This window comes from Gracilinanus agilis, chromosome 4, assembly GCF_016433145.1.
Source record: "Gracilinanus agilis isolate LMUSP501 chromosome 4, AgileGrace, whole genome shotgun sequence".
Lineage (NCBI taxonomy): Eukaryota > Metazoa > Chordata > Mammalia > Didelphimorphia > Didelphidae > Gracilinanus > Gracilinanus agilis.
Window position 1 is genome coordinate 15,957,174 of NC_058133.1, and position 13,247 is coordinate 15,970,420.

General features: G+C 42.4%; 1 protein-coding gene across 1 annotated transcript in view; it reads right to left on the minus strand.

The window, feature by feature from the left end:
- Positions 1-13,247, minus strand: part of PATJ (PATJ crumbs cell polarity complex component) — a 332,079-nt gene that overhangs the window by 228,040 nt on the left and 90,792 nt on the right. The window contains exon 18 of the mRNA XM_044674774.1: positions 4,529-4,735. Within this exon, the coding sequence (XP_044530709.1) occupies positions 4,529-4,735 (207 nt within the window). The remainder of the gene's footprint in view (positions 1-4,528; positions 4,736-13,247) is intronic.

Below are 13,247 nucleotides of genomic sequence, written 5' to 3' on the forward strand. Positions count from 1 at the left end.
AAAGGAATTTAACACTCTTTACTCCCAAAGAGCTTCTATTCTACTGGGTGGAAACCAACTTGGATGAGGACAAAAAAAAAAATTTGGAGAAAAAGATGAAAGTATTATGATGTAAATGAATGAAAGGAAAAAACCATGCTGAGCATTAACTTTTATATGAAGCACTACGCTTGGGCTGAGTGGGAAGATAATGGGGGATAACGAGGGAAATGAAGGACTCAACTTTTATTTTATTTCCAATCTCCTTTCAGAATAATCCCAAAAATGTCAAGGATGCAATTCAATCAATTCAACAAACATTTATTAATCGCCTCTTATAGGTTATCCTGGGGATAAAGGGGTAAAAAATGAACCAGTCTCTTGCCCTCAAGAAGCTTACATAGTGGGGAAGAGAGGGAATGCCATATTACCAAAGAAGTAAATTCAAAGTCTACATAAGCACAAAGGTATCTCAAGAGGGAGACAGCATTAACAACTGGGGAATCTGAAAAGGATTTGTGCAAGAGGTGGCACCTGAACTGGGGCTCTGAAGAAACTCATGGGTATCAGGAGGCAGAGGGAGGAGGGAATGCTTCAAAAACCTTGGGGACTGTCCGGGCAAAGGCCACAGAGGTCGAAGGTGAAATACCACTGATCAGGGGTTCCCAGACTTTTTTGGCCTACCACTCCCTTTCCAGAAAAAATATTACTTAGCCCCCTGGAAATTAATTTTTTTTTAAATTTTAATACAATTAATAGGAAATATAAATGCACCTATGGCCATCACCACCTCCCTAGATCGCTGCAGCACCCACCAGGGGGCGGTAGCACCCACTTTGGGAATCACTGCCATAGATGGAGAATGGCCAGTTTGATTGCAAAGGAGAGAACACAGTGGAATTCTAGAGATTTTCTCTTTCACACGCCTCCAACCCTGCCAGTTTTACAATTTGGAAACTGAGGCTAGAAGTGGTAGAGTAACTTTGCCCACAATATCACAAGTAAGTTAGCACCAACAAGATGAAAACTCCCAGACACACTCAACTCTAGGGAGCTCAGCACATTGAATCACAGTGTCCTATGTTTGGTGCTCAAAGGTTGGAAAGAGGAAATCAATTATCTGAAAATGATCCAGATCAAGTTCCAGAATTCTTTCCCAATGAGTCACCATCTTGTTATCTAGGAATTCCCAGGACACTGAGATGGCTTTCGCCCACATAATGAATGTGCCAGAGTCCATCAGACAAAAATCCCACCAAGGACACAACAAAGGCATGACTTCTGGCAGAGAATGTCTGGAAGCAATGTTACCCGTTCATTTCACCAAACTTTATTAAAACTACCCTGTGTGCAGAACACTAAGCTAGATACTAGGAGGATACATATAGTCCAGCTAAACACCAGGACTTCATTTCTCCCTACAGCCAAAATAAATCAAAGTCTATCTATTAGGTATTTAAAGCCCCTTCTAATGGGGTTCCAATCCTTCTTTGCAGACTCATGCTCCTTGCTTCCTGTTCATTTGCTTAATATGCCAGCAAAATGGTCCATATACAATACTTCATCTCCCATCACCTAGTCTTTACCCAGGTTTGTCTCCCTCACCTCCTTCCTATCCTCAGGACTCGTAAACTCTTCAACCAAACTTATGTCCATTGTCTCCTACCAGAGGCCTTCCAATTAATCTTCTCCCCTCACCTCCAAATGATGGTGATTAGGGTTTGTATTTGCCTCTCTATGTTCTTATTGTGTCCCCCCCACCCCCAGTAGGATAGAAGTTCCTTCTTTGTTTGTCCTTTCATCCTTGTGTTTCTTCCCTCTTAGCTAGGACCTGAACCCAGAATAGCACTCAGTAAACATTTACTCAATTGAATCAAACCATCACAAGCCATACAATAAAGTGGCAAAACAAAATATTCTATCTGTGTAGCTCAAGGAAGAAAGTTGCCAGCAGTCAGAGCTTATCAGGGAACTCTTCCAGAAAAAGGCAGAATTTAATTTTGATTAAAAAAAAAAAAAGATGAACTAATGAATTATAAAGAAGGTGAACTAAAGAGAAAAAGGAGGTGAAGACATTCTAGGAAACAGCAAAAGCAAAGGCTGTGAGGTGGGAAAGCTGAAGGCACATTCAGGGAGCAGATAATTATTCAGTTTAGCTAGAGTATAGAATGGATAGGGAAGGATTTTATCAGTAAAAAATGTGTTTCAAGTATCTTCTGGGCAACTGTGGGATACAGTGGTTACAGTTACACACACACAGAGAGGAAGACCTGTCTCCATCACTTAATACCTGTGTGACTCTGGACAAGTCATTTAACCTTTCTTCCTCAGTTTCCTTATCTATAAAATGGGGAATATAGCACCTACCTCCTAGAGTTGTTGTAAGGATCAAATGAGATCTTTGCAGAGTGTTTTGTGAACATTAAAGTTAATATTAGCAATTACCGTTAACTAGATAAGAGGCATTATGTACATGCACCAGGGATACCAAAGACAAAATAAGGAACCATTTCCCTATTTTCTCAAGGAATAGCCATTCTAAAGAGGAAGAAGACAAAGTATAGAGAGGTAAACACAAAATATACACAAAACAGATGAGAAAGGACTGTTGGGTGGGAAATGAATACCAGCAGATAGGGAGATCAGGCAAGTCCCCAAGTCAGACATACCAAAGGTGTACCAACCAGGGCTTTAAATAAGAGGTCAGTGGATTTGACAAAAGGGAGACACAAAAGAATTCTGAGCAGAAGAATGTCATAACTAGGATTAAGGACAGAAAAGATTCTGATAGCAGTGGTTTGAAAGATGGATTGGAGAAGCTAGAAACACCTTTTAGGAAAAACCCTACAGAAGAGTAATTCCTCCCACCTGGGTCCATTTGATTTGAGATCAATAAATCAAGAGCCAAGGCTAGAAGAGAAAAAGTTTAATTAGCATCAGCTGGGGAGAGGGTCAATTGCCAGGTGGATAGCAAGTCCACAGATCAAGGGGAAATAGTGGGTTTTACATAGCCTTAGGGTACAGGAGGCTAAAGGAACCTTTCAAGTGAGAGCTACTCAATCACTTTCCTGATTTAGGAGGTTGAGTACAGGTGACTTGGGAAAGAGAAAAGAATGTCTTCATATTGGGGATATAACTTATTTAACTTGTTGTCCTAGGAGTTGCCAAAGATCAGATTTATTCTAGTGAGGATGTTTCTTTGTAATGACAAAAGACCGTCCTGGTGGGGCAAGAGATCTCTACGACCTCCTTTAAGATAAGAATCCAGGAGTTGATCTAGTTGTTAAATAAATACAGACTGAGGGTTTGCCTATTTACATAATCCTATAGCTTCCTTTCTTTGACCTCCAAGGTTATTTTTTTTCTGGGGAGGAACTCCCAAACAGCATATAGATTCTGTTCATTTCTTCTTGAAGTAATTCAAGAAGGCAAAGCAAAGTCTCTACACTACTGCTGTGGCACTGAGAAGAGAGGAGAGTATGCATGCAAGGATTATTGTCAATTTTTCTTTAGGAGGACTTGATGTTGTAGAAAGAAATCAGATGCCACTACACCTTCTCTTGACCTATAAGAACCATTAAAGCCTGGGAACATGCCTAGTACTTGATCCAAGGATAAGAAACATCATTTGGAGCATGTTAAACTCAAGTCAATCAATCAACCTCTGTTAAGCACCTACTGTGTGCCAGGTGCTATGTTAAGAACTAGAAGTCCCTTTTGTGTTGAAGGTTTGATCTAGTCTACCTATTTTTTTTTTTAATTTAGCCTACTCATTTAACCACAGCCCTCCTGTTCCCTTCCCCATATTTGGGAGCAAAATCTTCATTTTTAAGAGAAATTCAAACTTGTCAGAAATCAATTCCAAACTACAGCTAGTGAATCTTGAGGGGAACCCAGAGGTGAAGACTGGAAGGGAAATGCATGCATGTATATATTAATAAATGTGGATGTGTATAAATGAGGCAGCATGGTACAGGAGATAGAGACTGGGGTCAAGGAAGTACGAGTCTGAAATATATGAGCTATGTGACCCCAGGGAATTCACGCATCTTCTCAGGATCCCCAGGAAATGCTCAAGGACTTAAGAGTTGAAGAACAGATGCCCCTAGGTTTTGGAAGGGGTAGTGCCTGAGCAGGATATCCCAATGCCAAAGAAATCAAAGGTCCAGTTAAAAAAAACCCCATATATACACAATCCCATACTTACATGTATATACCCGCACATGCATTTATACTCATATATACCTATACGTATAGGCAGCATCCTTGAAGAAGCATCTCAGAAGCCACCTCAGGTGGTAAACCAATGGACACCCCTCCCCAGCTATTCACTCTCTCTTCCTTGGGGTGTGCACACGTTTAATTGTCAGCATTTCTGACCATTCGTCCATGTGTCTTTTCCCTGTAGTTTCCGACTCTCACCTGAACAAAGTAGGTTCCCCTGAACCCAACACAAGAGCTCCACAGACCAGCATGAACACAGATTGACTATCAAAAGGAGCCGAGGAGTCAGAGTGGAAACCCAACAATCGAGGATGCCCCTTACCACCAAGGGCTTGCAGATGCCCAGGCTCACTCTGCCCGGCGGCAGAGCCTTTAGTATCTCCACAGCTTCTGTGAGCGTGACATCCTCCAGGGAAAGATCATTGACAAAGACCAGTCGGTCCCCCGGCAATAATTCCCTTCCTCGTTCAGCTTCGCTATTGGCTACCAGGGAGCGGATCACAATCACAGTCCGAGTGGGATCTAAAGGGTCCTGAAGAGAGAATCAGAGAAGAAAGGCGTCAGCATCCTCTTGACAATGACCAATTCAAAACAAATTCTTAATAAGCAATTCCTAAATTCTATGTGCTATACCACTTAAGGAATTTTTTAACCAACATTGTTGTGCTCAAGACCCAGCAATAAACAGCAAAGATTTATTAAGCACCAGCTGTGCACCAGGCATTTTGATAAGTGCTGGAATGCTTCACCATTTCTCTTTCCAGCTCACTTTACAGATGAGAAAAGTGAGGCAAAACAGGGTTAAATGACTTTTTCAGGGCACAATAGCTGACTTTAGGCCTGGCACTCTATCTACTGCCCCATCTATCTATGTATCAACACACATCTATTTTATTTTATTCTATTTTTATTTTTTAAAAAACCCTTACCTTCTGTCTTAGGATAATTACTATGTGTTGTTTCTAAGGCCCATGAAAATGGTAAAGCTAGCAAAGGGTGTGTCCTTCTCTAGTCTTGGCCCTCAGTCAATCCACTGAGCCACCATGCTGCCCCCCAGTACACATCTCTTTTAAAGACAAAATACTGGCTCCCCAAATCCAGTCTTACCAGCTTCATCACCTAGCCAGCCCCTTCAGAACTAGCCTATATAAAACAATGAAAAACTAATCACAGCTAATGCAAGCTTCTCACACACACACACACACACACACACACACACACACACACACACACCCGCCTTGAAAAGGATGCTCCATAGGACCAGAAGTCCACATTCACCCAGCGAGCAGTCCTTCCCTATTCTACCCACTTCTGCGCTGATGACTTTATTACAGGGAAGCCACATTGGAAGATGGGAAATCTTAGTAATTAAAGAGTACTACTGCTGGTTTCTCCAACAAAATCATCCTGAGGAAGTGGTTCTGGATCCCAATTACAGTGCTACTTAATTAACAGACAGAATCTGTCAGAGTCTAGTGAAGGGGGAAAGGGTAGGAAAAGGCTGTGAGAAGAGCGTGGGGAGGATGGTTGAAAGCATTTGAGCAATCCTCAGAGGACTAAGTCCTTTTGGTGTGTTTCTTTGTATGTGTTCCAAGCCCTGCAAAGAATGGGACCTTATTTAAAACCAGAGGACCCATGATCCAAAATGCCTCTCCCCTTCCAGAAAGAGAACTGTGGTCCTCCGAGTATGGAGTGAAGTAGATTTTTTTAACCTTTATTTTTCTTGGTTTTATTCTGTGTGTTTTCTTTTGGAACATGGCTAATATGGAAATGTGTTTTACATGACTTTACAAGTTTAAACAAGGCTCTCTTGCTTGCCTTCTTCTCAAGGATTAGGGGAGGGGAGGAAATTTAGAATTCAAGTTTTTTAAATAAATGTCAAAAAATGTATATGTAATTGGGAAATGATTAATAAAAGAAATTTTATTTTATAAAAAAAAAAAATAATGGGAGCTGCTCCTGGGACAACACTTTGAAACCTGCCTCTCCTTCCCTTCACCAGCAAGTTAGTTTTGGTGCAGTCTTGGTGATTTCTAACAAGTGTCCACATGTAAATAAACCTTCACGTATTTACTGGGGTACAATCCTCTCTGTATCATAGACTCCTTCCCTTTGGCAGGAAGTCCGGGGAAGCCTGTGAAGCCCTGCTCCGAATTATGGTTTGACATTTAGAAAACAGAAATACACAGGATTACGAGGGGGAAAATCCTATTGAAATATAATCATCGAAATAAGAAAACACCAAATTCCTGGAGCCCCGATTAAGAAGCCGCAATCCACAGAGTCGAAGCCTTCATTGAAAGAAGCCCGGCTTGCCTGTGGGTATCGACACACTCGTGTTTTCAAGCAGAGGGAGCTCTTGCCTCGGCAGAGAAGGGAGCTGAAGGGAAGATGGCAGGCAGGTGTATCAGGGGGCCATCTGGGCAGTAATATAAAGGACCTGTCTGCTCGGGCCTCAGCCACCATGAATCACAACACACTTTGCATGCTGAAGTATGAAACCATTCCAGTTGAGGCTTGACACAGTAATAAATAAGCTCGACAATTATCTCTTTAATTTAAGGTGTCAGTTAGTGACAAAAGACTTTGGAATATATTCTTTTTCTCAGGAGGAGAAGGGGGACGACAAGCCACCTCCCAGGGTACCTCCCTTTGCTCAAACTTAATATATACTGAAAGGCAGCTGGGAGACAGACCGTCCTGGCCCCAATTACTGTCTCTTTCTCAAAGGATAAATAGAGCAGGACACAGGGGTGAGTTGACCCTGGAGTCCAGCCTCTGACACATACTGCTTTGTAACCTGGGGAAATTGCTTGACTTCTCAGGCCTTGAATCCCAAGGGGGTGTCATGGTGAATAAAGCACCAGACCTGGAGTCAGGAAGACTCATCTACCTGAGTTCAAATCTGGCCTCAGATACTTCCTAGCTGTGTGACCCTAGGCAAGTCACTTAACCCTGTTTGCCTCGGTTTCCTCATCTAAAAAATGAACTGTAGAAGGATATTCTAGAACCTTTGCCAAGAAAATCCCACATGGAGTCACAAAAAGCCAGACATAACTACAACAATTGAACAACTGACTGAGCATTCCACTGAAATAATGTACTCTAAAGGGGTGTTACTACTGTCATTTGGGGGGAGAGGAGGTCTATCAGAACTTGTGATTTAGTCAGCTGACTGAGGAAACTCTCTTTACTGACACAGATTGGCAACTGGGGAGTTGGAGATAAAGGGGGGACCATGGCCCCTACCAGTGGTTACACAGACAAAATGCATCCAAGGTAGGTCTTGAATTCATGTCTTCCCAAACTCCATCCATGACACCATAAGTGTGATAACAATCATGATGATGTAGAAAGTGGACACTCCAATAACTGGTGATAAACCACAGGTGATGCAGAGGGTCCCAGAACTCTCCTCTGGGGATCTGTGTGCCCCTTCTTTATGTAGATAGAGAGTCAGTTGGAGAGTCAGGGGACCTAAATTGACTCAGACATTTGTTTTGGTACGTGACCCTGGGTTTCATCTGTAAAAGGTTGAGGTGGGACACAGAAACCTCTAAGTCCCTTCCAAAGGGACTCTCTCTGAGCAGCCTCAGTTTTCCTCAGTTCTAGAATGAGGGGGTTGGACTAGGAACCCCGAAGGTCCCTCCTTGCTCTAAATCTGTGGTTCTGGGATATAGAAAGAGTTACATCATGGAAAAGCCACAAATACGCTATTCCTTTGTCCAAATGGCTGGCTTTCATCTTGCTAGTAAGACCAGCTGGTCTCTTCAAGCCCTCTGACTGCTGCCATGGGGGACCTGCCAGGGTATGATTTACTCAGGACATGAGTCAAAAGAACTTATCAGAGAGGGATCTCTTTGGTCTCCATGAATCTGCCTCTTCTTGGTCTGCTGCTGATCAAAAAAGAATTTCTTCCTCCCAGCCTCCTCCCAAAGACAACCAAAGCTAATCAATAATATCTGACTCTCCCTCTTCCTCCAGTATTGCAATTGTTCAGATATTGCAATTATGTCCAACTCTTTCTAACCCATTTGGGTGTTTTCTTGGCAAAGATGCTGGAGTGCTTTGCTATTCCTTCTCCAGTTCTTTTCATACATGAGGAACTGAGGCAAACAGGGTTAAGTGACTTGCCCAGGATCACACAGCAAGTCCTCTTGACTCCAGGCTTGACACTCTATCCACTGCGCTGCCCAGCTGTGCCCTCCCCCAGGGCACATGCCCCCTTTCATGTCCTGAGGGGCTACGGCTAACACTGTATTCTTCCCTAATAGCTGGAATAAGGAGGAACAGGCATTTCTTAGTGGAGTTTCCAGCTGATGGAAAACAAGGGCTGCTGTGGCTCTTTGGCTTTGGTGAAGAATATGTCCAGGACCACCAAGCCTGAGGCTGGGAGAGACATTCTCCATCAGAAGGCTAAGATGCAGAAATCCAGGATGACATGACATGAACCAGCCAAGAGAGGGCACTGGAGACTAGTCGGAGACAGGACCAGCTTCTCTTTTTACTACCTCCATCGCTTACAATACAAACTGGATTTCTTTGTGTAAAATGCCTTGTATTGGGCTTATGTGAATCTCAGGCTGGATTCAGTAATGACAGACTCTCTGGTCTCATAGAAACAACAGGGTATAGTGGAGAGTCCTGGATTAGTAACTGGGGGATCTGGTTTAGCCACACACGAGCCAGATGACTTGGGACAAATTGCAGTGTGGGAAAACTAGACTGATATGGGGCCAGTCCAGTGCTTCAGATTAAAAAATGGAATGAAGGGAGATTCCTCTAGAAATGAAATTCTTCTAGGGCATCTGACAGGCAGGGCTACTTAGGAAGCATGGAAAGAAGCTCAACGATCCTTTTTTAATCTTTCCTTAACTCCAGGTAACACAGAACTGAACAGAAGATCTCCCGAAGCCTCATAGCTGCCCTAGTAATTCACCTCAAAGGTCTACATGAAACATGGGCAGAGTTTCTGCCTCCTAAGGAATGTCATTTCTCCAAATTATTAATTTGTACTAATTGCACTAATGTGTATATACCTATATGTCTATGCAGTGTCTCCTCTACAACAGAACATAAGCTATGCGATGGCAGAGAATATTGAATGTTTTTATAAACCCAATACCCAGACATATATTAAACATGAAATAAATTCTTATTGACAGATTGACTGAGAGGTTGCTTCCAGTTCCAAGATCTATGCTATGTTGTAATATGATCTTTTCATTTAAAGAGACATTATTACTCTCCTTTCAGAAAAATCTGAAGAAATCTAAATTTGAGGAATCTTCACCTTGGATTCTTTTAAATATCACACTTCCAGAGTAGCTGTTTTTCTACACACATGTGAGAAACTGAATTTATATTTCTATAGGATTTTAACATTTAGAAAGCTGGTTTTTTTTTAAGGTAGAGAGTTAAAATATTATTTTGCTCATTTATATACAAGGGAACAGTGGAGGAGAGAAACAGTGACTTGGGCAGGGGCTCAGAACTGGTAAGAGCCAGTGCTAGAATTTGAAACAAACTCACCTGATTTAAAATTCGATGACCTTTCTAGCACCCTACATTGTTCGGAATGAAGCAGACAAATATAGCCCAAATATTTCCATCAGGGAAAGAAAAATTTCAGAAAGAGAACTATAGACCAATACAATTAATGACTATTGATTCAAAAGTTTTAAATAAAATCCTATTGCGTGGACTATAGCACTTTATCCAAGAAATCACTCAGGATGAGCAAGTTAAATGTATACTAAGGATGCAAGAATGGTTCAACAATAGGAAAAGAATCAATATAATTAATCATACTAAAAATTAAAACTTCCAAAAATCATGATTATCAAAAGATACAGAAAAATCCTGACAAATGACACTACCTATGGATTAAAAAAACAACCTCGAACAAGTATAGGTTGGCATAGGGGACCTTTTAAAAAATAGCATAAAAATATTTTTCTAAAATCAAAAACAAGCATCATATGCAATGGAGATAGAATAGAAGATTTACCAGTAAATACAGGAGTAAAGCAAGAGTGGCCATTCACCACATTATTATTTAATAAAGTTCTAGAAACACTAGCAATGTCAATAAGGAAGAGGAAAAAAAATTAAAGGTGTGTAGATGACAAAGAAGAAATAAAAATATCTTTTTGCTGATGGTATGATTGTTTACTTAGAAAATCCTAGGAAATGAGCAAGAATACTAAGGCAATGAATAGCTTCTGCAGATCTGCAAGCTACCCAATAAATTATTAATAAGTAATGATATGTCTAAGTAAAAGAATCTGAAGCATTAATAGAAAGTGAAATTCCATTGAAAACTGTTACAAGATGCATAAAATCTGGGGAATTAGTCTATCAAAGTTCAGCAAATACCTGTATAGATACAATTATTAAGCACTCCTTGAATAAAGTACAAATTAGCTGGAAGAATATTCAGTCATTGCACATGACAGTGTGGCAGGCAATACCAGGATGAATTAAAAAGAAAGAAAGTCCCTGTCCTGGAGGAGATGACATTCGAATGGTGGCAGCACATCAAGGGAGAGAAACACCGAGACAACACAAAGAAGGGGAGGACCTGGAGTGACCGGGAGCAGGACCAGCAAGGTGTTCGAAGAGTGATTTCTGGAAGGACTTTCTGCCTCTGGGCTGCTGCTTTCAGGAAGACTTGGGCATTAGCGTAACTAGTACAGAAATAGCCCCCACCTGGAACCAAAAAAAATTCCCCCCAAACTCCCAAACTACAAAGGTCGTCTCATATGCTGACAGATACGGCACACAGAGATGTAATCTATACAAGCTGTGCTAACCCTTGGGCCAGTTCCAGAGTCCAGGAGGGAAGCCAAGCCACCCCACTGGGCAGCCAAAGTTAAAGTGGACTCGTCTAAAGTCCATGGCAGCCCCCCCTGTCCCAAATCATCACTGAGCTGAGGTCAGGCAGCAGAGGCAAGGGCCAGGGACCACAAACTCCAGAAAAACCTCAGAATGACCCTTTTGGGGTCCACCAATCATAAGAATGTCTCCCTAAGGCTGCCAGCTTTGGGAGGGAAAACAAGCTGATCCAGAGTTTCTACTATGCCACAGCTGGGTCAGAATCCCTAGAAACAGTGTTCTGAATGAGATCCTCATGCTGTTCTCACCCCAGGGAGGCAGGAGGTGAGGCAGGCAGCAAATGGAGAGGGAGGTGGCAGCAAGAAAAATGGTGGCACTTTCTAAGTGATTAAGAAATCTCTAACGGTCCAGCTGCTCACTCCCTTTGATCAGACCCTCATCACTTCTCACCTGAAATATTGCCCTAGTCTCTCTCTCTTTTTTTTTAAATAAACCCTACTGTCTGCTGTGGAATCAATTCTATGTATCTGTTCCAAGGCAGAAGAGCGGTAAGGGCAAGGCAATGAGGGTAAAGTGACCTGCCCAGGGTCATCCAGCTAAGAAGTGACTGAAGCTAGATTTGAACCCAGGACCTCCCGACTCTAGGCCTGGCTCTCCATCCACTGAGCCACCCAGCTGTCTGCAAAGTAGTCTTGATCATTTGGCTTATTCACACCACTATGTGCCAGGGAGGGTTTTTACAGAACATAGTAGGTATGTGCAAAATATTATAATTCCAACTTAGGGTAGTCTAGGGATGGGCTTCCTCTTCCCCTTTTTACCTTTCTTGCTTTCTGTTGTTATTATTGTTCACTTGTTTCAGCCATGTCCTACTCTCAGGAACCTTTTTAGGGTTTTCTTGGCAGAGATCCTAGAATGGGGTTTGCTATTTCCTGCTCCAACCCATTTTACAGATAGGAAAACAGAGGCAAATGGGATTAAATGACTTGCCTAGGATCACACAGGTAGTAAGAGTCTAAGGCTGGATTTGAATTCAGGTCTTCCTGACTCTAGGCATGGCACTCTACCCCAATGCGCCTAGCTCTTTAGCCAAAGTTATCCTGCTTTTATGGTGGTAAGTGATGTCTTAGGTGCCTTTTTTAAAAAATTTAAAATGTTTCCATTCCTTGCATTTATTACAGAGAAAACAGTGCCAGACTAGCAGTATCAGAGAAGTCCCCAGTTCTGTCATTTCACTGGACAATATGATCATGGGCCTCAGTCTCCTCAACCATAAAATGGGGACAAGAAAATCTGTACCATCTCCCCCCGAAGGATCCTGTGGCAAAGGGCTTTCATTTACTCGGCACTTTGAAGCTTCCAAAGAACTTTACATCTCTTGTCTTATCTGAGATTCATTGAGATCCTGTGAGTAAAGGGCTAGTATTATTCCCATTTTAAGGATAAAGAAACTGAGGCAAAGAAAAGACACATCACTTGGTGAAAGTCATAGGACGAGAAATTGTATCTGTGCTTTCAATGGTCCAGGGAATTTCTGGCTAAGGAAACCCCTCCTAATGACCAGGCCAGCAACTTTGAGGCTTAGAATGTTACCAAGAACAATAAGAGATCACCCAGCCAGTAGGAATTAGAGACAAGACTTGAACTCAGATCTTTCTGACTTGGAGGCCACCTCTCTCTCCATGACTCCACGCTGGCTTCCCCATGAAGGAATTCAGAAACAATGCAATGCAACAGAAATGGAAGCAAACACTCTTTTTGTGGAGAGAGAGAAGGCTGGTGTCAGGCAGCAAGTCGGATACTGTGGTAGATGCTGGGGACAGGAAAAAAGGGGGGGGGGGAAACCAACCGATGCCATTTCTCAGCCATGGACCTGTACAAAGGCCCCCCACCCAGGGGAAGAGGAACCACAGTACTGATGGGTGACGTATTGACAGCACTTCTCTCTTGGCTCCACGCTGACTCTCCGCTCTCATCATACATCGCTCCTTTTCACACATTCTGGTCCTTCCAAACTGGCCCACACATATACCTGATCCTTCATCTCCCATCCCATGCCTTTGTCCACGCTGTGCCCCATGTCCAGAAAGCCTTCCTTCCTCACCTCTGCCTTGGAGAATTCCTAGATGCTTTCAGAGTTCACTTCAGACAACATCTACACGAATCCCTTCCTGATATCTCAGCTGCCACTACCTTCCCTTCCTCCA